The 22,855-nt window shown below is 51.7% G+C and overlaps 1 protein-coding gene across 4 annotated transcripts in view; it reads left to right on the top strand.

Annotated features, from left to right (window-relative positions):
* SRGAP2 (SLIT-ROBO Rho GTPase activating protein 2) overlaps positions 1 to 22,462 on the top strand; it is a gene marked incomplete at both ends in the record, with an annotated part of 230,296 nt that extends 207,834 nt beyond the window's left edge. For 2 of the 4 annotated variants that reach the window (XM_084246216.1, XM_084246215.1), the window contains 7 exons: positions 1,017 to 1,122; positions 8,639 to 8,863; positions 11,982 to 12,061; positions 14,325 to 14,505; positions 15,984 to 16,130; positions 19,692 to 20,016; positions 22,079 to 22,462. In XM_084246216.1, the coding sequence (XP_084102342.1) occupies positions 1,017 to 1,122; positions 8,639 to 8,863; positions 11,982 to 12,061; positions 14,325 to 14,505; positions 15,984 to 16,130; positions 19,692 to 20,016; positions 22,079 to 22,462 (1,448 nt within the window). Of the gene's footprint in view, positions 1 to 1,016; positions 1,123 to 8,638; positions 8,864 to 11,981; positions 12,062 to 14,324; positions 14,506 to 15,983; positions 16,131 to 19,461; positions 19,501 to 19,691; positions 20,017 to 20,676; positions 20,767 to 22,078 lie in introns of those variants that run through there. The other 2 variants (XM_084246214.1, XM_084246217.1) reach the window with 2 other exon arrangements.
* Between the last annotated feature and the right edge of the window lie 393 nt (positions 22,463 to 22,855).

Here is a 22,855-nt window from a genome sequence, read left to right as displayed (position 1 = left end):
ATGATGACTCTGGAGGTTGCAGGAGGCAATGTCTTTGAAATGGAGAAAAGATTCTTTCCAGATCTGCTGGGGTTTTACTGACCTGCCAATTTGACCCAGTGTATGCCATGAGGACATCCCCACCCCCAGTCCCTGAGAGAGGAGGGGCTGCAGTGGCCAGCTGCTGTCTCCTTTGGTTTGCTAGCCTGCTATTTGTGGGAATCTAGTGGACGTGAGTTTTGTAGTGACCAATAGCATCCCTCACGTCTTCATGGCTTTTTCCAGGACTGGGCTTAGGGGGAATATCTCGTATCTGGGGTCACCAAGTCAGTCTCTGATACCTTGGCTGCCCTATTCTTCCTTGAGATGTTCCTAATCCAGTGCTAATTGTTTCCCTTCCACATAAAGGCACTCCTAGGAGGGACGATACCCACGTGGCAGACTGTCGAAGTGGGAGACTGGTCACGGTGGAGGCCTGAGCCTAGGGCTGTGGCTTAATTAATCTGTCCACAGCACAAGAGACTTTTCGGTCTTTTCCCTAGACATCACTGCTTACCCAGGGTCTGCCATTGCTTGCCTCTGGCCATGTTCTGCTCATACCCGCTGCAGACAAGGGAAAGGGGAATATACGCCAGACTTTTCTGGACTTGTACAAGGTGAGGCCCATCAGAGCAAGCAGGACAGGGCCTGTGCAGCCTCTCCCTCCACACATACACACCCTCCACCCTGGGTGCCAAACAGTCGCTGCAGTTGTTTTAATGATAGGAGGATGGTAGATTTCTGTAGGAAGCCTCTCAGCCCTCTGCCCGAGGAGCAGATCGCTTTTAGTCCTGCCTCAGTGTCCAGAGTCCAGCCTGTGTGCCACGCAGCAGCCCTGCCCCAAGGAGTCATAGGGATGGAGCTCCTTTCACTGTGGCCTGGTACCTGACAGACTTAACCTGAGCCCTTTGTTGCACCTGCCAGTGGGCGGGTCTTCTGGCTACTGCTCCTGGGATTTCAGTCACAGTGGAGAGTAACGCATGGTTTTCTTCTTTCAGCAATGGATAACCTGCAGGAAAGAGCTCTGCACATCCGGAAAGTCCTGCTGGCCCTGCCCAAAACCACTCTGATTGTCATGAGATACCTCTTTGCCTTCCTCAGTCAGTGAGTAGACTTCCCAGTGAGCACCTGCATTGACCCTTGGCTCCGGCCACCAAGGTTTACCTGGGGATCTCTGTCGGTTCATTGGGCCCAGAAAATATTGATTGAACACCTATGATATGCTAGGCACGAGGCAATAAGAATACATGGTTAAATAATAGACAAAAGCCCTGATGTCATTGAGCTCACATTCCTGGGGAGGAGACCAGCAAAAATAGACACGTTGGAAAGTACAGAATGCACTTTAAGGGGTAGAATATGCAGGCATCTGAGCAGCAGTAGTTCGTCCAGCCTGCCTTGTGGGGGTTGCTGCAAACGGAGGGATACCTAAAGAGGCTTTTTTGTGGTCTCAGCAAAGAGTATTGGGGGGACTGAGGAGATAATGATGGGAGGTGGTGAGAATTTATAAAGGGTCAGGTTTGGGATTTATTACAACATTGACAGGCCTTGGGTAGGATGGAGTGTGTGAGGAAAAAGAGAAATTCTAAAATTTAGGTATGAGCGACAGGGAACTAGTGATGCTGTTTTGGGTCTGGGAGGCGATCGGGACAGATGCCAATGTGGGCGCATTCATTTGAGGTACCTGATACCTCAGCGCCAAGGGGGCTGAGTGTACAGTCCTACCTTCAGGGGAGCAGGCTGGAGTGAGGCTGCGTAGGGGTCATTGTGCACTGCTGCTGCTTAGCTGGTCACCCTGGGAGTGGTCTGAGAACCAGAGGGCCCTGGGCTTGGACAGACACCTCTTCGCACCCGAGCAACGTATCCTCACCCAGCAGGCACCGAGGCCCTCGTGGCAGCAACGGTGAGGAGCAAGGATGTGTGGTTCTCCCCTTAGGCTCTTCTGCTTTTTACATTGCTTTTACTGCAGCCTCTCCCTCAACCTGGTGAGTCACCAGTGGTGACCTGGGGGCAGGTAAGGCCCATGGGTGTGTTCCCTCTGGTCGCTGTGTCTGTGGAACCCTGAAACATTTAAATATCCAGCGCTTTCACTTTTAACAACCTAGATGTCTAGCCTCACAAAGCATTATGCAACCTGACCATACTGAACCTGTGTTCTCAACTGGCAACAGCGCCCCGGGAGGTAGGCCTGCTGCCTGGAGGAGGTGGCACTCCTCAGCCCACCAGGCCAGCTTTCCACACAGTGGGGAAGCGTTTCTCTGCATCCATGAACCTATCAAAGGTGGAAAAAGAAAATTAGACCAAGGATTAGGGTGTTTTAGCTCATCTTTCTTTTTTTTTAAGATTTATTTATTTATGCATACAAGAACTGGGGTACAGACCAGAGCTGCTGGGGATGAGAGGATTCACCAGAGACAGAGTGGGGAGCAGAACAGGCAGATTGACTGAAATACACTGCTGAGGGGAGCAGCGGGGAGACAGGAGAGGTCTGCTGCGCCATGTGGGTAGCTCCCTGGCTGGGGATTGAACTCGTGCTGCATTGGCTGCAGATTGCTTCATAGTGCTGAGACTTATCACCTCGTGCCACCAGGGAGGCCCCTTAGCTCATATTTCTTTGTGAAAATCAAGTCTTCCTAGTCAATCAGTGTCTCCTTCAAGGAATACTAGTTTAGAGACCAACTCATGAGCCTCGGCAGCCTCATGGCAGCCTGGCCCTCAACACATCTGGGCTAGCAGCCCACCCTTGGACCTTCCTGGGTTGCCCCAGCATCCTTCAGCCCTGTTGCTCGCCCTGCAGAGTGACAAGGTTCCTGGCCTGCAGCCTGCCTCCCTGAAGTGGCCATGTGTGCCCCGCTCAGCACTAGGCCTTGGTTCGCACCGTGATTGCCTTTGAGCTCAGACCCCCTCTTGACTCACACAGGACGTTCACATGCTGCGAAAACCCCAGTCATGACGCCCAGTCGGTCAGCCCCTGAGGGTCTCCAACCCTTGTCTCCCTGTTGACCTATGGTAAATGGCCTCAATGAGCCTTGTCTGCTCCCCCAGAACGAGGAGCTTGGCAAATGTGGGTAAACAGTGGATCAGGGGAGATCATGGGGGCAGGGTGTCTGTAAGTACAATGGCCTCATTCTCTTCCTCATATTTTCTCCCTGGTAAAGAAAGGGTGGGCAGAGCTTCCAGGAGGGGAGAAGCAATGGCAAGAGCTTCAAGCAGGTCTGGGTAGGGCGATGTCACCAAAGGAACACAGGACTGCACAACAAGTCAATGATTGCTTTTGTTTTACTGTTTTTTCTGATCAAAAAAGATTAATTTTATCATCAAAGTATTTCATTGAAAAGATGCGGAATTAATAATCACTGTGTTTCCTGAAATAATGAATGGAAGGCACACAAGACAGACACAGGGGAAGATCACATCTATAGGCAGGACAGTGATGAGTGTTCCTGGCGGACAGGTGTGACAGCGGTCGCCAGGTAATTCCTGCCCCTGATCTTCAGGATCCTTCTCCTTTGTTGCTTGGGTCCTGGGTGTGTATATTCTTCATTTCTGACTACAGTCTTTTTCTTGAGTAATACACATCCTTAATCTCAAAAAACAAAAAACAAAAAATCCAGAAAACTGAGTATATATATGGCTCATGTCCTTTAAAATGCTGGGTCTGCTACAGGAGTCTTGGGTACATACCTTCCAGCACACCTTACTAATCATTGGCATTATCCTTTCTTAACATCTGCATTAATTGCATATTGCTTTAATTATCTAAACAATAAGCATTTCTTATTATCACAGTTTCTGTGGGCCAGGGGAGAGAAAAGGGGGGTTATCTCCACTGAAGGCTCGACTTGAGGAGGATCTGCTTCCAAGTTCAGGTGCCCGGTAGTTGTTGGCCTCCATTCCTGGCTGGCTGTTGGCCAGAGGCTCCCCTCTGTCTTGTACCTTGAGCCCACCATAGGGCTGCTCACAAAAGGCAGCTAGCTTCTCTCAGGGTGAGTACGAGGGCGCCTAAGACAGAAGCCACAGTCTTTTATCACCTAATCTTCGCGTGACATCCTATCCTATCTGCCATATTCCACTCACTAGATGTGCGTCACTGGCCTTAATCTATACTCAAAGGGAGAGAATGGCGCAAGGATGTGACTACCAATAGGCAGGGGCCTTGAGGTTCATTTCACAGGCCACCTAGTACCCCAGCAACTGTAGTACCTAGTGAGTTTTGCCCCTCAACAAAGTGTGGGTAAGCACCCCCACAATAGCTGACTCTACTGCTTGCCTTTGAAATCTGATCTCTTCAGGTGTCAAGTAATGTTGGCTTCTAATCTTCTGCTAGTCAAGGGAGGCCTGTAGAACAGCAGGCTCTGCAAGGCATCATCTGGGAGGTCTTAGAAACGCAGACTCTCAGCCCCTGCCCTACCAGCCCCAAGGAGTCAGCATCCTCTGTGTTTTAACAAGGTCCCCTGGTGAGTCACATGGACATGAAAGTCCAGGAAGCTCCACTCGAGGTCCTCACATACTATCTGCGGTTTCAGAGAGAGGCTGGGGGTGCTCCCCACTGCCTAGGATGGGAAAAGCTGAGTCTTCCCCTAAACATCACCAAGCCCAGATGCTACCTAGTCAGGGAAGACTCTGTCTAGGCTTCTGACTCTCCCACGGAATGTTTTGGCTCCTATATGCAAATGGACAAGTAAAATTGTGGCTAGATTGTCATGGAGACTCAAGATGCACATCTGTTTATTCACTTATTTTTTAATGCATGTTTATGAAGCTCCTGCTGTAACTGTGCCAGCCAGTTTCAGGTGCTGGCTGAGCACGCACCAGTCATGGAGCATGTGTTCTGCTGGAGGATAAGGGCTGCCCAGGAAAATAAACAGGTTACAGGGCTGAGATTGCCAGGGTCAGGCCGCACCGGGCAGGTGACAGTGGGCAGGGATGTAGGAGAACCAAGTAAGTGCGCCCCAGAAGTGTGAGAAAACAATCTTCTGTGTCTAGGTCGTCCAGTCTGTGGTCTTTTGCTATGGGAGCCCTGGTACAGCCCAGTACAGTCACATGTCGCTTATCAAAGGGCGTGTCCCAGGAAGGCGTAGCGAAGGAAGAGAAGGAAGAGACATGATGGCACTGAGGCTTCCATCAGGACCCTGATGAGCACTTGGCAGAGCGGAGGGACCTTGAAAACGTCCCACTGAGTGAAAGAAGCGAGACAATTCCATTTATATGAAATATCCAGATTAGGCCAATTCCCAGAGACAGAAAGCACCAGCAGACTGAAATACACTGCTGAGGGGAGCAGTGGGTGAGACAGAAGAGGTCTGCTGCACCATGTGTGAATATGGAGAGCATTTTTTTAAGATGGTCGCTATTACTGCATGTTTGTTGGCTGGTGGGAATGACCCAGTAGAGCCAAAAAACTGATGGGGAGATGATGGGGAGAGAAAGGACAACTGATGGAGTGGTCTTCTCGAGGAGGTGCAAGGATGGCAATTGCTGAGAGGGGCATGTTAGGGGGCACGTAAGGGCACAGAGGCAAACTGGTGATAGAGTGAGAGCTTGGAGGATTGGGGTGGCGTGACACCTCACAGGCACTGAGGAAAGACCTCTAAAGAACATCCACAAAGAACGACAGAACCACCTTCTACTTCTCATCTCAGCCTTCTGGGGAAGGCTGTAGTCAACATTCATACAGGAGTTGTGGGGTTTCCAAGGGCGAAGGTCCAGTGGGTTCCCAGCCCCACCTTCTACCCAGAGCTGTGCCAAAGAATACAGTTTCTCCTCATCCCTTTCAAACCTGAAATCCACTCTGGCACATAGTATCTACCCATTATCTCTTGTTGCCAAATCAAACCACCAGAGCCTGGGAAATTGAAGGTTTTAAAATAAGTGTCGTTGAGGCAGCTGTCCGGAGCCTAGTGCCCTGCCTGAGGACTTGATGCTTGGATTTGGGATCTAGAGTCCTCAGCATGTTGAAAACACCTGTCAGGGCAAGATAACTAGACTCCTGCCATGCACGGCGCCCCTCCTCCTACCCCCTGGCTCAGTCAAGAGTCCTGTGCTAAGAAGTGTGCAGGACATTGTAGTTGCAAAAGATACTTATTGATGCCACCTGTGTGTGTGCACATGCTAAGTGCTTCATGGCATGTATTATCTCAGGTGATCTCCACAAGAGCCCCGTAAAGGGGGTAAATAGCGTCCCCATTTTATTTATTTATTTATTTATTTAAAGATTTATTTATGCATACAAGAACTGGGGTACAGGCCAGGTGCGTGTGATGAGAGAATTCACCAGAGACAGAGTGGGGAGCAGAATAGGCAGACTGAAATACACTGCTGAGGGGAGCAGTGGGCGAGACAGGAGAGTTCTGCTGCACCATGTGGGTCAGCTCCCTGGCCAGGTATCAAACTCGTGCTGCAGTGGCTATGCATAGCTTCATAGTGCTGATGCTTAACTCCTTGCACCACCAGGGAGGCCCACTTCCCCATTATATAATCAAGAAACTGGGGAACTCAAGAGGTTGACTGGATCCTAGAGGACAGCGATTCTCCCCACAGGGATGCTCACGTCCATTCTGCCACTTTTCCTGTTCTGCAGTGGTTCTCTAAGGGGAACAGGGCACCTGTCAGGATCTTCAGTAGAAGAGAGAACCATTAAGCTAGAGACCAACTTGGTAATGTGAACCAGGGTTCAGAATACACTCGAAAGACACTGCCCAATTCTGAACAACAGCTACTGAGATTAAGAGAGCTGAGTCTGAGGCCAGCACCAGGGACTTTGGTTTCTCCTTAAGGGCCTGTCGGAAGCAGGCCCCGCCACTACCTAATGATGCCCCGAGGCGGGCAGGACTTCTGTGCCAGAGCTCACAGCTCTGCAGGCAGTGAGGACAATACCCAGAGCTGGCCGAGCCGCCAGTGCCTGGATGGAGAGAGACCTCTAGGGCCACGTCTTTGCCTCACTGAAGGACTTCAGTCCTTCGCCATGGTTGGAGGTGTGGCTGGAGCAGCTGCTGACTGTAAAGGGGAGTTCCTGGGCAAACACCCGCTAATGAAGTCAGATGGGGGACACCTGCGTGGCATGCTGACCGTTTCCGGAATAAATCCTGAATGTAATAATACAGGAGGGTATTATGAAAAACAATTGTATTATCTGTTCCAGAAAAAAATCACTGACTTAATAGAATGCAAAAGCTAATCAGTTGGCTACTTTTTTATAAGTTCAGAGTTTAGAATGGAATCTCCCTAACAGCTTGATGGTTTTTCCATGTGAGAAGGTGCACATGTACAGCACCATCTTTCAAGTCCATCACTATCCCTCAGCCCCAGGGGCTCTGATAGGTGGGCGAGGCTGTGGGGCCACACCCTGCCCTTGTTCTCATAACAACGTGAGTTTGGTAGAGAAGGTCTGGGCAGTGATGGTAAATAGGATTTGAATGGGGAGCTAAAGAGACTGGGGTGTGACCTACAACTGTTATAGGGCAGCCCCTATACAAAACGGGTTTGCCTGACTGTGGGTCCTCACCCGCGCGCTTAAAAGGACTTATCAATGCTCTACTGCAGGCACACACGAAAGGTTAATAAAAGGTTTATTTACAAGGGAAGGGCAAATGAGGAAATGTACAGCTCAGGGAGAAAAGTGGGAGACAAAGTCTTAAATGCATCCTACCCGATCCGCCAATCTGGAATCCCAAATGGCACTCTGAGAGCTGGTCACGAGTCAGGAGCCGTGAAGCTGTTAGGGGGAGAGGATGTCCTAAGCTAATCCCATACAGGCTTTGTGGACACCACCCCCACTCCAGACTAAAACCATCAGGACATTGGGAAAAACAAATCCCATCACCACCAAAGAGAGGGTGGCTGGGACCTGAGGGTGGAGCTAAACAGCCAGGTTGGGTATAAAACCAAACACGTGAGCCTTGGGGGGCTCATGGTCGCTCGCCTCCTGGCTACACAGCTCCTGGCTTGCTGCCAGCTCTCAGAGCGCCATTTTGGGATTCCTGATCAGCGGATCAGGTAGGACTCATTTAAAACTTTGTCTCCTACTTTTCTCCCAGAGCTGTACATTTCCTCATTTCCCCTTCCCTTGTAAATAAACCTTTTATTAACCTTTCATGTGTGCCTGCAGTAGAGCATTAATAAGTCCTTTTAAGCGCGTGGGTGAGGGCCCACAGTCAGGCACCCCGTTTTGTATCGGGGTTGCTCTACAACAAAGCCAGGAGGCGAGTGAGAGAGCGAGGCCCTCAAGGCCCACGTGTTTGGTTTTTATGCCAAACCTGGCTGCTTAACTCCACCCTCAGGTCCCAGCCACCTTCCCTTTGGTGGTGACGGGATTTGTCTTTCCCAATGTCTTGATGGCTTTGGTCTGGAGTGGGGGTAGAGTCCACAAAGCCTGCATGGAATTAGCTCAGGACATCCTTTCCCCCCAACACAATGGGCACTTCCACTTTGACTCTCTTTGGCTCCTGAATGACCATCCGGTGCTCATTCTCATCTCCCCCACCAACCTTCTAGAAGGGCCCTGACACCCGGCAAAGTAGGCAGCAGTTTACAGAACATACACTTGGCAGTGCAGCCCTCGGTTGTGTTTTCCAAGCACTCGTGCGTGTGTCTCCAGCTCACCCTCTCCCTTCTCCTCCAGCTTGTCACAGTTCAGTGAAGAGAACATGATGGACCCCTACAACCTGGCCATCTGCTTCGGGCCCTCCCTGATGTCAGTGCCTGAGGGCCACGACCAGGTGTCCTGCCAGGCCCACGTGAATGAGCTGATCAAAACCATCATCATCCAGCATGAGAACATCTTCCCGAGCCCCAGGGACCTGGAGGGCCCGGTCTACAGCAGAGGAGGCAGCACTGAGGATTACTGGTAGGGGCTGTGGCCTGGAGGAGGGGAGGGCGTCTCCAATCACACTCGTGTGGAGCCAGATGGCCAGGCAAGCTCAGAAGGGAAACGCCCAGCAACCCCTCCCCATCCTGGGCGTTTCAAACTGCCAGGGTCTGGGGGTGGGGTAGGCAGTGCCCCACCTTTACCTACGGAGCAGGGCCACTTCACATCACCTTCCATTTTCTGAAAGATAATGGCGACAGTGAGGGTGTCTCCAGGACAGTGTTGTGTCTCCGGGAAGGGCGCTCCTGTCACAGTACGGGGAGCTGCTGGCCACGGACACTCCTGCTCTGTCCTGTGTGTAAGAGAGAAACACAGGTCCAATGGGAGAGTTCAGATACGAGGCTTAATATCCTGACTGTGAGTGAGTAAGATGGCTGTTTAGAATGATTCCAGAAATTTGTGAAGAGAAAGAAGGGTAAGCTTCATCTTTGGCGGGTTAGGCAGAGTTCCGCCCTGAAGCAGGGTTAGATTCTGTGGGCAAGGCTCATGGCCTAGCCTGGAGTCAGAGATAGAGAAGGAATCCTTAGGAAACCTCCACCAAACAAACCATAAATCACTATATTGTTTTATAGATAAAGTCACTGCAACCCATAGGGTCAGTGGCAGTTGGGACACCCCAGCGATGGGGTGACCTGTCAGTACAGGAACCATCCACTGTGCCCCATACCCCCAGGACATACTCACAGGGACATTTTTCCACTAAACACAAAGACAAACATCTCCCTTGTCTACTCTCTGATGCCCCTTGCCCTCTCTTCTTCCTCCCCCTCCCTTCTTCCCCTAAATAAATTCCAGTCTGGGCTAAAAGCAGAAGCTAGCCCAATCGGATTCTGTCAGAATCAGCATCTGGAGTTAATTCAGTCAACCTCAGTGCCACCAGCAGAGGTAGGGGAGCACAGGGGAGGTTATTTACCTAATTAGAAACCAATTGGCCCACGCTGCTCCTTGATCCGCACAAAAGGAGCTGCCGCCCAGGGAGTGAAGAAAGTGATATTCGTGTGTCTGAACATGACACCTCACTGACATGCCTGGGTTTAAACTCTTCTGCCCTCAGATTCCAGCCTCTGGGCTGACTTGGAGAATCATAGGCTTGCCACGCAGAAAGTGTTTGGTCCTGGCAGATGGCTGGTAGGGACTTGGGAGGTTTCAGGTTTCAGCCTACTGGCTGGGGGGGGGGGGGGTGTTCTAGGGGCTGTCCTTGAGCATGTGACTTGGGGTGCTAGCTTCCCTTCACCTGGGTGTGGAAAAGCTGTAGAACAGTGTCCCCAGTCCCTGCTTTATCTTCCTTCACATCTCAAGATCGAAACACTGCAGGCCCTGGACTGAGCTCAGGACACAGACCCCTCAGCTCTGTTTCCCAGTCCCAGCCCAGTGAACAGCAGCTTGGGGGGAGGGGTGTTCACTCAACAGATCAAGGACAGATGGGCACCTTCCTCCACGTTTCTCCAGTGTTCTCCCCCTACCCTCCCATGATTGTTGTGCATTCACATTATTGGAGTCTTTGCAAGAATCACCAGCTTAGTCAGGGAGTGAGGGAGTGTTATTTCTACATACTGGGTGGGAGACTTCCAGGCTCAGAGCCAGTAACACCTGAAAATCAAGAGTAAGTGCCCTTGGTGACAAGGACCTCTGACCCCTGGATTCACACCCTCTCAGAAGGCCCCGCTCTCCCTCCTTTGGGAAGAAAGAGAAGTGCCAGCGACGTGCATTAAGACCAGTGCAGGAGTCGAGGGACAACTAGAGGCGAGGGGAGCACCTGGCCGTGTCAAGATCCCTTTCCCCCACACTTAGCAACCTGAAACAACCTGTCTCCTAGGCCTGAAGGCTGCGTTGCTTCTGGTGGGCCGGGAGAGAGGGTAGCATGCTGCTATGTTGTGAGGCATTCAGGGGCCCCCAAATTTGGAGAACTGCCATCTTAGTGAACTGCAGCATAAGCCAACACAAAGCTCTGGGGAAGAGGAAACCTTTTCCTAGGTTACCTTAATGTCACCAAACACATCAGAGGGTTTTTAGGCCCAGAAAACAGAAATTGTGTCCACATGTTCTGACTAAAAGAAATCCCTGTTGATTTTCTTCAAATGTTCTCTGGAGTCTGGTGACCCTCCTGGGAACCGGCTTGCTTTGTACGGGGTAAGTTTTGAACTGGTCCCCTGATCGTTGAGGAACTTTCTAGTAGTGAAGGACCCGACCCATGGAAAGGAAGAGGCTGAAGGCTCAGAGGTAGAAGCTGAGGCCAAGGTGTGGGGCTGAGGAGGTGCTGGTGCTTCTCCCGAACTATCTAGAATCCTCACTTGTTACTACCAGAGACAGAAACTGTAGACATGAATGGAATTTTTCTCTGCTTTTGAGGAAGAACTTCCTTGTGTCCATCCCCATAGATTCTGAGTTCATGAGTATGATCTAGAAAGATCTTCCATCACCATTCTCAGTCTCTGCCCTGGATGATTCTAGACTCTATGAATTTGTTCAAAAACTTGGCCTGGCTTCCAACCCATGCCCCCTTGCAGAGCCTAGCCCTGCCCTTGTTTCCCACCCATTTCTGTAACTCACCTCCCACCTTCTCACCAAAACAGCCTGGAGACACGGGGCCCGGGAAGGGGGGGTGGGGCATGCTCGCTCAGCAGCCCTCTCCCCGGGCTCCTTCTGCACTTAGTTCACGCAGCTTTGTGAGGTGTACAGGTCTTGTCCTCAATTTACAGATAAGGCAACTGAGGCGTCAAGAGAGTAAGTAACTTGCCCAGCGTCACAACTACCTAATGTCAGAACTGGCTTTGGATCCAGTTGTATCTGATGCTAAAGCCCAACTTTCCTCCAGGAACTAATTCATCATTCATCTAGAAAATAACTCCTGGGGATTTTATAAGTTCAAAAGGCGTCCCCTTTGTGTGAAGATTATTCCGAGTCCAAATACTCTCAACCAATTTTTGTAGAAAGCCCCTGGAGCCCCTGCTCTTCCTTAGAAGCCCTTGTCCAGTGCATGCAGTCAGAATAGAGATTCCACAGATTCCATCCCTCACTCTGAGTAAACAGCATGAAGGAGGAATCAAGAATTTTGTAGGCAGACGCTGATGTCCAGCCCCTTTCGCTTCTGTTGCAGTGACAGCCCTCATGGAGAGACTACCTCGGCCGAAGACTCCACCCAGGACGTGACCACCGAGCACCACACGAGCGATGATGGTACGAGGCAACTGCTGGTCAGGGGCCCAGAGGGAAGGACACCACGTCCTGTGCTCCTGATGAACTTCCTGCCCAGCAGCCCCTGAAACCAAGTCAGGAGCATCCCTGTCTCTCATTTCACTCCCTCCCTTCCTTGGTGCGGCAGCCCACCTTAAACAGACTGGCCTCGGGGTTAACCTAGTGGTGGAGAGCTGAGACCGGTGGAGAGCTGAGACCAGACCAGCTCCCTGTCACTCCCTACCCCCAGCTCCCTGCTCCACCTGGCTGTGTCACCTGCATGTTGGCCCCAACCCACCCTCCAGACTCCTGCCAGGTAGCTGGGGGCCAAAGCAAAAGAGACCTCAGTTGAAAAACAGCCTGGAATGGTGTGCCAGGAACCCAACAGGAGCAAGCCAGAGGGCACGGGGGAGCGAGGATCCAGAAACCACATGGTCTCATGCCCCCCTGGAAAAACTGACACTTCCTAACATGTCAGTATGGAGAGTTGTGTGTGGCCTGGTGGGTATGCGTCAGGAGGTGGAACGCACAGCTGTCAGCCGCTGGCCCTTCGATGGTACCCATGATTTATTAGGGCTTGTCCAGCCAGCATGTTTCCCCTCCTTCCAACAGCTCCGCAGCTCCATTTATGGATCACTTGGGCTATGGAAGTATCAGCAACTGACCGGAGCCTCAGAATTTTCTGGGCATAAGAATGAAATGGCACAGTTTGCAGACCTCTCCTTCCTCCCTGCCTTGCTGCAAATTCTGCAATCCTAGGCCAGCTTTTAAAAGAGAAATCTTAGGACTTCTTATTTGGGTCCTGATGTTGGCTGGCTCAGTGTAATAATTTACTACATTATGGGAAGGGCGTCAGTGAACTGGGGAAATTCATATTTGCTTAGAGTTTTCCTTGTGCCTAGCCTTGTGAGAAGCTTTGTATATCTTATTGCTTACACTCTAGTGAAATGGATGTAGCCGCAATTTGAATTGAGAGAACTGAGGGCTGAGCGAGGTCAAATGACACAGCCAAAGCCTCATAGAACCAAGGCCAGACGTTCAGCTGGACATTCAGCAGGGCCTGCTCTGGCCTGCCTCCTAGGGGGCATCCCTAGCTGACCCCTTCTGAAGCAGAGTCCAGCCACTGCTGGGAGGGCATGCTTTTGCTTTTAAACAGCCTTTTTCTCCACTACTCAGACTATCTGAACGTCAGGATCAAAATTTCTGCTCGTTTTCCTTTTCCTCTCTGGCCCCTACCTGCAGCCCAGAACTGATAACAATGGTGACAAAAATAACAATAGCCCTACTATGGACAGGCCCAGCTCTGTCCTACGAACTTTTTACTATTTGTTATGACTCAACTTCTCTTTTTTTTTTAAGTTGTATTTACTTATTTATACAAGCACTGGGTACAGTGGGAGGGTGAGAGAATTCACCAGAGCCAGAGCGGGGAACAGAACAGGCAAGACTGATGCTGAGGGGAGCAGCCAGCGCGGCAGGAGAGGTCTGCACGCCATGTGGGACCCTCACCGATCGCCGGAGATCAAACCGGCGCTGCAGAGACTGCGGGCAGCTTCGCAGCCCAGCGCTCAACCGCTGCGCCACCAGGGGAGGCCCATGACTCAACTTCTCTTAACAATTTCATATACAAGGAACTGTTATTATCCCTGTTTATAGACAAGGAGATGGAAGTCACAAAAAAGTAAAAATAAGTCACCTTTGTAACCTCTTGTAAGTTTTCAGATTCCTCTCATGCCTATTTTCATATATTGCTCACATTTCCGTATTTCACTCTCTGGAAAGTAAATTGGCAAGTTATTTTTTCTTTATAGAGGCTGAAAGCTTATGTTTGACTTAGATTAGTACATAACATAAATTATTTAAAATACAGTACGATGAATGGACTATAATTAAAGGAGTTACTTTGTCATCAGAAAAGAAGTAATGCTTACAAATGTGGTACAGTAAATTCAATCTAAAGATTAACATAAAAACACAGTGGAAACACCAAAGAACCTGTTGTCGGGAAACAAGTGATACTTAAATTGTCACTTGTGTTTCATCAGGCAGGTGAGAAAGAAAAGGACTTCAGGTAGAGGGACAGTGAGCAAGGACACGGAGGTGGCACAGCTCCTATGGGAACGACCAGCTTTCTAGACCAGCCCTGCCTGATTTCCTCACCAGTTACCTCCCCACCACTGTTAAGTTCAACTAACTGGACCTTCCACCCCCGCCCCTAAGTCTGTGGGTCCCGGCAATAGTGTTTCTTTCTGTTCCACCCTCTCAGAGTGCGAGCCCATTGAGGCCATTGCCAAGTTTGACTACGTGGGCCGAACAGCCCGAGAGCTGTCCTTCAAGAAGGGGGCGTCCCTGCTGCTGTACCAGCGGGCTTCGGATGACTGGTGGGAAGGCCGGCACAACGGCGTCGACGGCCTCATCCCCCATCAGTACATCGTGGTCCAAGACACGTACGTTGGGCCCCCTGAACCTTTTGGGGGGGGGGGGGTCCCTGGCTGCACTGTGGGAAGGAGACTTTATTTCTGGAGCCGCAAGAGTGTGAGGGAGACCAGCCCCCAGGGGGCACCAACAGCCCCTGGTGACACTTCCTTGAAGGGGAGCCCCCAGTCTCAGTGGGACATTGTTTTTTAATGTCTCCACTGCTTCCCCTGCAAGTCACCGCCTCCCCCGCCCACCTTTCCCACCCCCTGCCCCCCAGTCACCTTAAATCTTGACAGCCAGCCAGCACTCACCCGTACTTATACCTGACGAGTGCTAAGGAAAGGATATTATTTGTCCACATACATTTCGTTTCTGGAAAGATCAGACTGGGAAAACATTTTTACTTCTCGCTTTTTTTTTTTTTTTCTTTAAACAAATTATTCTCACCCCATCCTGTTGGGCCACTGATGATTCTTTTCCATCTGCAGATAAAATGATGAGTTACTTTTCTAGAGAAATCTAGTTTACACAGCCTTGTGGAAATGACCCAGATAAGGTCAACTGGGGGAAAGATGGGGGAGAGGAGGGGAAAGGAAGTCTGGGAGCAGAGTGAGCCAGCGAGGTCTGGTCCCAGAGTGACTTCGCCTTGGGCTGTGAAGCCGCATCCCCTGAGCAGGAAGACTTCTCCCCTCAGGCCCACCATAGCCTACCTCTGCCCTCCCCCTCTCTGCCCCACTCCCTTCCCTCAGGTATGCTGCTGTCAGTGTTTTTAGTCCTTCCCTTAATATTATTTTTTAAAGGTTGATATCCTGAGTGAGTCTGCGCCCTCCCAGCCTCTCCCTGGCTCGTTCTGCGGGGAAATCCTCCCTCTGTTGATAACATCGCAAACCTGGTGGCATCTGTGCGTGGACAGAACCCTCCCAAATTTAGCATTATGACTTCACTACAGGATGGAGAGAAGATGAATTGTGGGGGAGAAGGGGCTTTCTTTGTCATCAGTAGCCAGAGGGGCCAGGAGAGCAGTGGCCAGACCTGGGAGCGGCTGGACGCCCTAAGCGGGACGACAGAGCTGCTGTCCCGCCTCCACCACGCCTCCCGGAGCCGCTGCGAGGGACTGGCTTACCCGCGAGCTTGGGACCTCAGCAGATAAACCACGACTGGACTTGCCACCTCCTTCTCCAGGAGGTGGCCCCAGCACAGTGGCCCCAGGAGAGCAGCGTGGGGGAGAAGGCAGCTGCCTCGAATCCCGGTGTCCCCTAGCTCAGCTTTCCTGAGTTGCTGAGGATCCCACAGAAGTCAGCGGGATTATTTATTTTTATTTAAACCACCCTCCAAAGGCCGTAGGCATCCTCGCCTCTGCTCCCAGTGCTAGCCCTGCCAGGAGTCGCTGCTCAGAGCCACTGTGGGGTCGCGTGTGTGTCGGGGGGCCATCTTGCCGATTTAACGCTGCTTTTTGTGTTGTTGTTGTTTTCCCCTCCTCCCTGCCTGCCTGCTCCTTCTCCCCCAGCGAGGACGGTGTCGTGGAGAGGTCCAGCCCCAAGTCTGAGATTGAGGTCATTTCTGAGCCACCTGAAGAAAAGGTGACAGCCAGAGCGGGGGCCAGCTGTCCCAGTGGGGGTCATGTAGCTGATATTTATCTTGCAAACATCAACAAGTAAGCTCTGCTTTTCATTTTCTGCTCCCCTGAATGACTTGCAACACCCAGCCTCACTCCCTGGCCTAACCCCCTCCTTTTGCTGTGTTGCGCGTAGAGCTCCCAGGTCCCCGGCCTCACAGTTCGCATGTGCTCGTTGCTGCTTCCAGGCGGACAGAGCTGAGGCAGCAGGGCCAGGTCTCAGCCAGCGGCCACCTGCTGTGAGGGCGCTGAGGCCTGTCCTGGGGCCTGTTAGCTCAGACCCTCCCGACCGGCTGGCTGCCGAAACCTTGGCCACTTTATGCGACTAGGTTCTGCACTGTTTCTCAGACGTGCCTTCTCTCTCAGACAACGGCCTCTGATGTCTTCCTTGGCCCTTGTCTGTCTGAAGATCCGATGCCTCTCGTGTCTTCCCTGGGCTCCTGTCCCCCCAGATGGCTCTATTTTGACATCATGTGTCTGTTTCTGCCCCTGTCCTGCATTCACCCCTGTGGAGGAAAGGGCCACTGTGCCCAAGGAAATCTGTGTCTTGAGCTCTTTGTTCATTGCTTAACTCCCTTCTGCCCTTTCTCATGGGTAGAAATGATGTTCCATTTTCTTATTGCTTCAGCCCTCTGTTTTCCACTGCCCTGTCAGCCCCTGTGTAGCCCCTACTCCTGTCCAGCAGGCTCTCACTGCGCCCCAGCTTTCACTGTGGCTGTTAGCAACGTCCTGGGGTTTTACTTCCACCCACACCCGATCTGGCTGTCTGGAGGGATTCCACGCCGTGTGCTGCCGCCTCCCCTAGAGACATTCAGGTTATTGGAGAAGTAATCTCATCTCAAGGGGCCAGACACCCAGTCCTAAAGCCTACAGACCTCTTTCCGCCAGACCCTGAAACCTGGCCCCGTGCCAGGGGGATGACGCGCCTCAGGGCGCTCCTCATGAATACGGATTGGACATGATGTACATTTTCTATTCTCCTTTGACTGGAGGAATGAAATGATTTGCACATTGAAAACCTGTTAACCATAGCCTCTGGACACTGAAACTGGAGAATAAAAGATGCTTGTTGTTTTCAAACTGCACCAGGTCGCCCAGATCTCTTGGCTTTTTTCCAACCAGACGGTAGCAGGGGGAATGGCTGGGGCACGTGGCTCTTTTCCATTTCTTTCACCCTCAAGTTAGTAAAGTAGCTTGTTCAGCTTATTTAGTCAGTGCAGTTATAATTTAAGTCAACCCAGTAAAAAAGATTGAGGATTTTATTTATTTCCCTCCAGCGTATTGTCCCGCTGGGAAGGCAAGCTAGTGAAAAGTAACTGAGCTAATCACTTTTTTTTCTTATTTACAAGTCTGTGTTGATTATACACCTATCATCATAAGGTCTTACACCTATAATTAACCTAGAAACCAAGTGGGATTGGTGGAGAGACAGTTCAGTTTATTAGTCAGGTACATATCTTTAAACCGTCATCTATTCGATGCCATTTGTACAAAAGAATTGTAGAAAACACCTGGTTTCCAAAGTCAAGGCAGGTCCCTGGAACTCCTTGTCGGGTGATGTCAGGATGGGGTCTGGGAGGACAATGGCCGTCAGTGGGGGAGGGCGCCCCAGGCCCGCCCTGCCCGCGACTGCCTTCCAGCCTCCCTTCCACCCACCCAAGCAGCCTCCAAGCATCTTCCCTCTCTGGGTGCCCGGGTTCTCTCCCACCTGGGCCTTCACATCTGCTGTCTCCTTCTCTCCCTTCAAGACGTAATCTGAAGATCTGCCTCCTCAGGAAGCCTTTCTGACAGGCTGAGGTAGACACACTGATTCTATAGTCCCAAGGCAGTTTGAGAAGCTCTAGGACTCAAGCTCCCTCAGCTCCCCCAACCAGAGTGAGCTCTTCCAGACCGGGAGCTCTGTCTTCCTCTCTTCACATCCCCAGGCCTGGCCTGGGGCCTGGTGCACCAGACACTCCACAAAACTGCCTCCTCAGCAATTTTAGCCTTGTGAGTCCAGCCATCCTCAAGTGGAAAAAGGAAATCAGCCAAGAGTCACTAGGATACAGCTTTTCAGTTTAACTCCACACATTTAGTAGGTGCTCAATAGCACCTACTGTTGTGCAAAGCACGGATGCCGGTTATTCAGATGAGCAGGATGGCCCCTGCTCTCAGAGCTCACACTGCAAGGCAGATGGCCTCCGAGACAGGGCAACTAAAGAGCACTTGGGGCCTCCCTGGTGGCGCAGAGGGTTAAGACACAGCACTGTGAGGCTGTCCGCAGCCACTGCAGCACAAGTTCGATCCCCAGCCAGGGAGGTGACCCACATGGCACAGCAGACCTCTCTTGACTCGCCCACTGCTCCCCTCAGCAGTGTATTTCAGTCAGTCTGTCCTGCTCCCCACTCTGTCTCTGGTGAGTCCTCTCACCCCCCATACCTCAGGACTGTGCCCCAGTTCTTGTATGCATAAATAAATAAATCTTTAAAAAAAAAAAAAAAGAGCAGCACTGTAGATGCTCTGAAGGAACAGAAGAGGGAGGGGTCTATCCTGCCTGCCTTCGGAGTTGGGGTGCCAGGGAAGACTTTGCAGAGCTAGAGTCATTTCAGCAGGGCTCTCTCAAGTTCTCACCACCTCCTTTGTCCACTGGACAATGGCTGGTACCCAAGACTGAAACTGCCTGGCGGGCAGCTTCGTGGAGTGGCTGCTGTGCCCCGGCCCCAGGGTTACCCTGAGGAAGTCTCACCACTGAACAGGATGAGGCCTGGCTTAGGGGCTGGCCCTTCCTCAGAGCCCTGCCCTTCCCTTCTTTGAACCTTAACTCCTAGGTCCCATTAAGAGGCTCAAGCTCAGAGCTGCCCATCACCCACCCCGAACCAGAAGTCCTCTGCTTCCTAGTTAGGTCCTTCAGAATCTGGCTCCAAGAGAAAATGAAACCACTCAACCATGGGCGACATCCTCATCTGCAGGACTCAGCCAGACCACTTCAGGCAAGAACCATAGAGGCCTGAGATGTTCCAACTCAGTCCACCCAGTGCCAAGTGACTTGGCATCCTATACATGTTTCTGCCCTAAGACAATGCACAAGCCTGACCCTTACTCCACAGCAGCACAGCCTCTTGAAAAATACTCTGTTCCATGCTGCAGAGTCAGCAGTAACAGCCTCTCACCAGCGCCCAAAATGATCAGTCTAGTATTTGGACTCAGAAATGCTAAAATTCAGAAAAGTCAACTCTGGGTTTACCTGCACACCCTGTGTCCTTGGTGGTGGTGAGAATTTCACTCCTATGTGGGGCCTTAGGTTTCTGATCACAGCAGGTCACGGAGGGGCCTTCTCGTGAATCTATCTCCCACTCGAAACTTAGGCATAATCTCCACTTTTCCCTGACAGCACCTTACATCCCGAGCACTCAGCGCCCACAACCGCCAAGTAAGTATGCATCTCCTATGCCCAGGCGGGGGTGGCAGGGAGCAGGCACTTGAAGGCCATGAAGAAATCGGATTGGGTCCTGAATGTGCTCTATGGCCCTGTCCTGCCAAGTCCCTGGGTGCCAGCATCTGTCCTGTTTCCTCAGAGCCAGGGTTCCCTGATCACACTGCCCTTTCTGTTTGTGATTGAAGGCAAAGGAAGCGGCCGGAATCTGGGAACATCCGGAAAACATTTCGGAGCGACAGCCATGGGCTGAGCAGTCCCCTGACTGACTCTGCCTCCCCGGGGTTGGGGGCTAGTTGCCGCCCATCCTCCCAGCCCATCATGAGCCAGAGCCTCCCCAAGGAGGGGCCAGATAAGTGTTCCATCAGCGGGCATGGGAGCCTCAACTCCATCAGCCGCCACTCGTCCCTGAAGAATCGGCTGGAGAGTCCCCAGATCCGGAAGGCGGTGACGGCAGGAAGGTCAAAGAGCTTCAATAACCACCGGCCCATGGACCCTGAGGTCATTGCACAGGTAACTGGGGGCTCTGGACACACGTTGCAGGGGTCCACACTGGCACTCTGCCTGGGACAGCCCAGGCCAGTTACGACAGGACTCGAAGCAGAAGGTGCTTTGCCTGTCACATGCTGAGTTCAGGGGCTCTTGTGCATCTGGACCTGAGAGGACAGCTTTCCCAAGAATTTGGCGACCTCCTCAGGGTACCCTGGCTTCTCCCCAAAAGGTACTTGAAGACAGTATAAAAGAATTTAGGATTCTTCATCCACTATGGGCTATTTGCAGAGCTAGTGTTATTTTTAAAGCCACTAGTTATAGGTTGAGTTTTCTGAGAGTCTGGCTGGCCCGGGTTTCGGGGCTTCAGACCCTGATACAAGACCCCTGAGGCTACCCAAGCACTGAGATTCAGATGACGTTCTGCTCACACTTTTATATCACTTACCGTCCACTCACCCCGTTTCCTGAGGCTAATCTCTGGTCCCTAGTGGCAGGTAGGTGATCATGGACAGTCTGCTCCTGGACTTTAAGGCCCCAAAGTATCTGCCTCCAGAGTCTCAAATACCAGGAGGATTTCCAGCCCAGGTCTACAGCTGCAGTGGAGGCGAGCTGCCTACTTACAGGGTCTGCCTTCTGTAAATGTATTACACTGACGAGTCTCTGTTTTCCGTGAAATATTAGAGATCCAACCCTACCTCTAAAAATCCAGCTACCGGGGCCACTCCAAGCAGTTCACTCAGACGTCTCTCCCAACTCTATCATTTTCATTAGACCAGGTAGGAACTAAGGGCTCGCTGTTAGTCTTTTATTTCTCAACCTAGTTGAGATTCTCCCTCCCCACCTTCTGGGGGCGTGGAGGCAGGGTAAGGTCTCTGTTGGCTTCATTGTGGTGCTCTGGCTTAAAAGACGGCCCTGGCAAGCCAGCATGAGGCTCTGGGCCTGAGATGTCTTGGCTTCGCTAGCCTCCTATTTCTGTGCCTGTTCTTAAGCTCTTGGCTGCAATCCGCCTTGCACCTTGGGGGTCCTCCCAGCTCCCTCTCTGACCAGGTGTTAATAGAAATATCAGGATAGCTGCACAGCTGGCACAGGCTCTAGCTCCAGAGTGGGATGGCGGCGAGAAACAGATCTTCCCGAGCATTTGTAAGGTTTGAGGACATCGTGGGGATGAGTGTGGTTAAAATACCGTCAGCAGGAAGCATGGATCGCCCTGTAGGACATAGAATCAGCCTTGGAACATAAAGCCTTTGAAGTGAGCCCAGTGCTGAGGGAGTTGCCCTGTGGGATGGGGTGGGTGCCAGGCTCCAGTCTATGGGGAAAGAGGGAGGGAGCTGGGAGATTTCCCTGGGAGGTAGCTGGCTGCATAGAAGGATTCTTTGGTTCTGCCTTGAGCCCCTGAGCTACACTGCTGTTTCCTGAATCTGAATGTGTTCCTCTGTCACTTGCAGGCCACTCACCTGTGTGGGCTCTGGCTCCCCCTGCTGGTGACTCTCTGGCCCGTTCATGGTGATGGGTCAATGAAAAGGGCCTCATCAATTTGTGGCCTCCCATGGGGCAGGGAGGGTGGGGGGTACTTGTCCTGATGAATCTTCAGGGCCAGGGCTCCTGCACCCTTCCTCAGCCCTTGAAGTAAAAAAGAACAAAGATCATACTTTAAATCTAGCAACTTTTTAAAAAAGGAGTTTATTACGTACAATATCAAGCATATGCAAAAGTAGAAGGAATTGGATAATGAATCCTTGTGTGCCCAGAGCAAACTCCTGGCCACTCGGTGTCTGCCCTCCCCCCTGGATTATGCATCACTTCATCCATAAACGTTTTCAGTGCATCTCTCTGAAATCTGAGGATCTTTAAGTGTCATCTCAGCCTCTCTCTCTAACGGAAAAACTCATGATAATGAGAATCTCTGTCCGCCTCCCCCCGCCACCCCCAATTCTGAACTTTCCTATGTTCAAGGATTTGGGTCAAGTACAGTCACCTGGACATCTCCTTACAGTCTGTTTCATGATTTGGCTGATGTTACTGAAATAGGGTCCTCGGGGACTTCTCCCTCCATTTGCCTCTCCCCCTCCTTCCTGTTTTGCAGGATATTGAGGCAACTATGAACTCTGCCCTGAATGAGCTGCGGGAACTGGAGCGGCAGAGCAGCGTCAAACATACCCCTGATGTGGTTCTGGACACCTTGGAGCCCCTCAAAACCTCCCCAGTGGTGGCCCCCACATCAGAGCCCTCCAGCCCCCTGCACACCCAGCTCCTCAAGGACCCTGAGCCCGCCTTCCAGCGCAGCGCCAGCACCGCCGGGGACATCGCCTGCGCCTTCCGACCGGTCAAGTCCGTCAAGATGGCCGCCCCGGTCAAGCCACCCGCCACGCGCCCCAAGCCCGCCGTCTTCCCCAAAACAAATGCCACTAGTCCTGGTGTCAACTCATCAGCTTCCCCACAGTCCACAGACAAGTCTTGTACTGTCTGAGGAATATAACTTAATTGTTCTAGAAGGGGACTAGAGGGACTGTTATTAAAATCTAACTATTTAACTTGCTTGGGGATTTAAATTAAAAATTAGATTCTCATTTGTTCTTGCAGGAATTAGCCTCCCCATCACCCAAAACCATGAGAATGAAGCCCTCATTATTGCCCTGCCCTGCCCGCTGCCCTCCACTCCCCCGTTGTCGTACTCAGCCAGCAGCAGCGCATGCTGCTTGTAGGTTAGCCAGAGATAGTCTTCATCATCAGTCACTGTGAAACCTGGCGCAGCAGGTCCTGGGGACGCGGGCGCCTGACCAGGTGACTGGCTGCTGACCCCCGGCGCCCAGTGGCATCTTGTTTTGGGTACTGATTATAGAGTCCTATATAGTCCGTTCTT

The sequence above is a fragment of the Talpa europaea genome (genome assembly GCF_964194135.1).
Source record: "Talpa europaea genome assembly, chromosome: 10".
NCBI lineage: Eukaryota > Metazoa > Chordata > Mammalia > Eulipotyphla > Talpidae > Talpa > Talpa europaea.
Note: the sequence above shows the minus strand (reverse complement) of the source record. Positions and strands in the feature narration are given on the sequence as shown.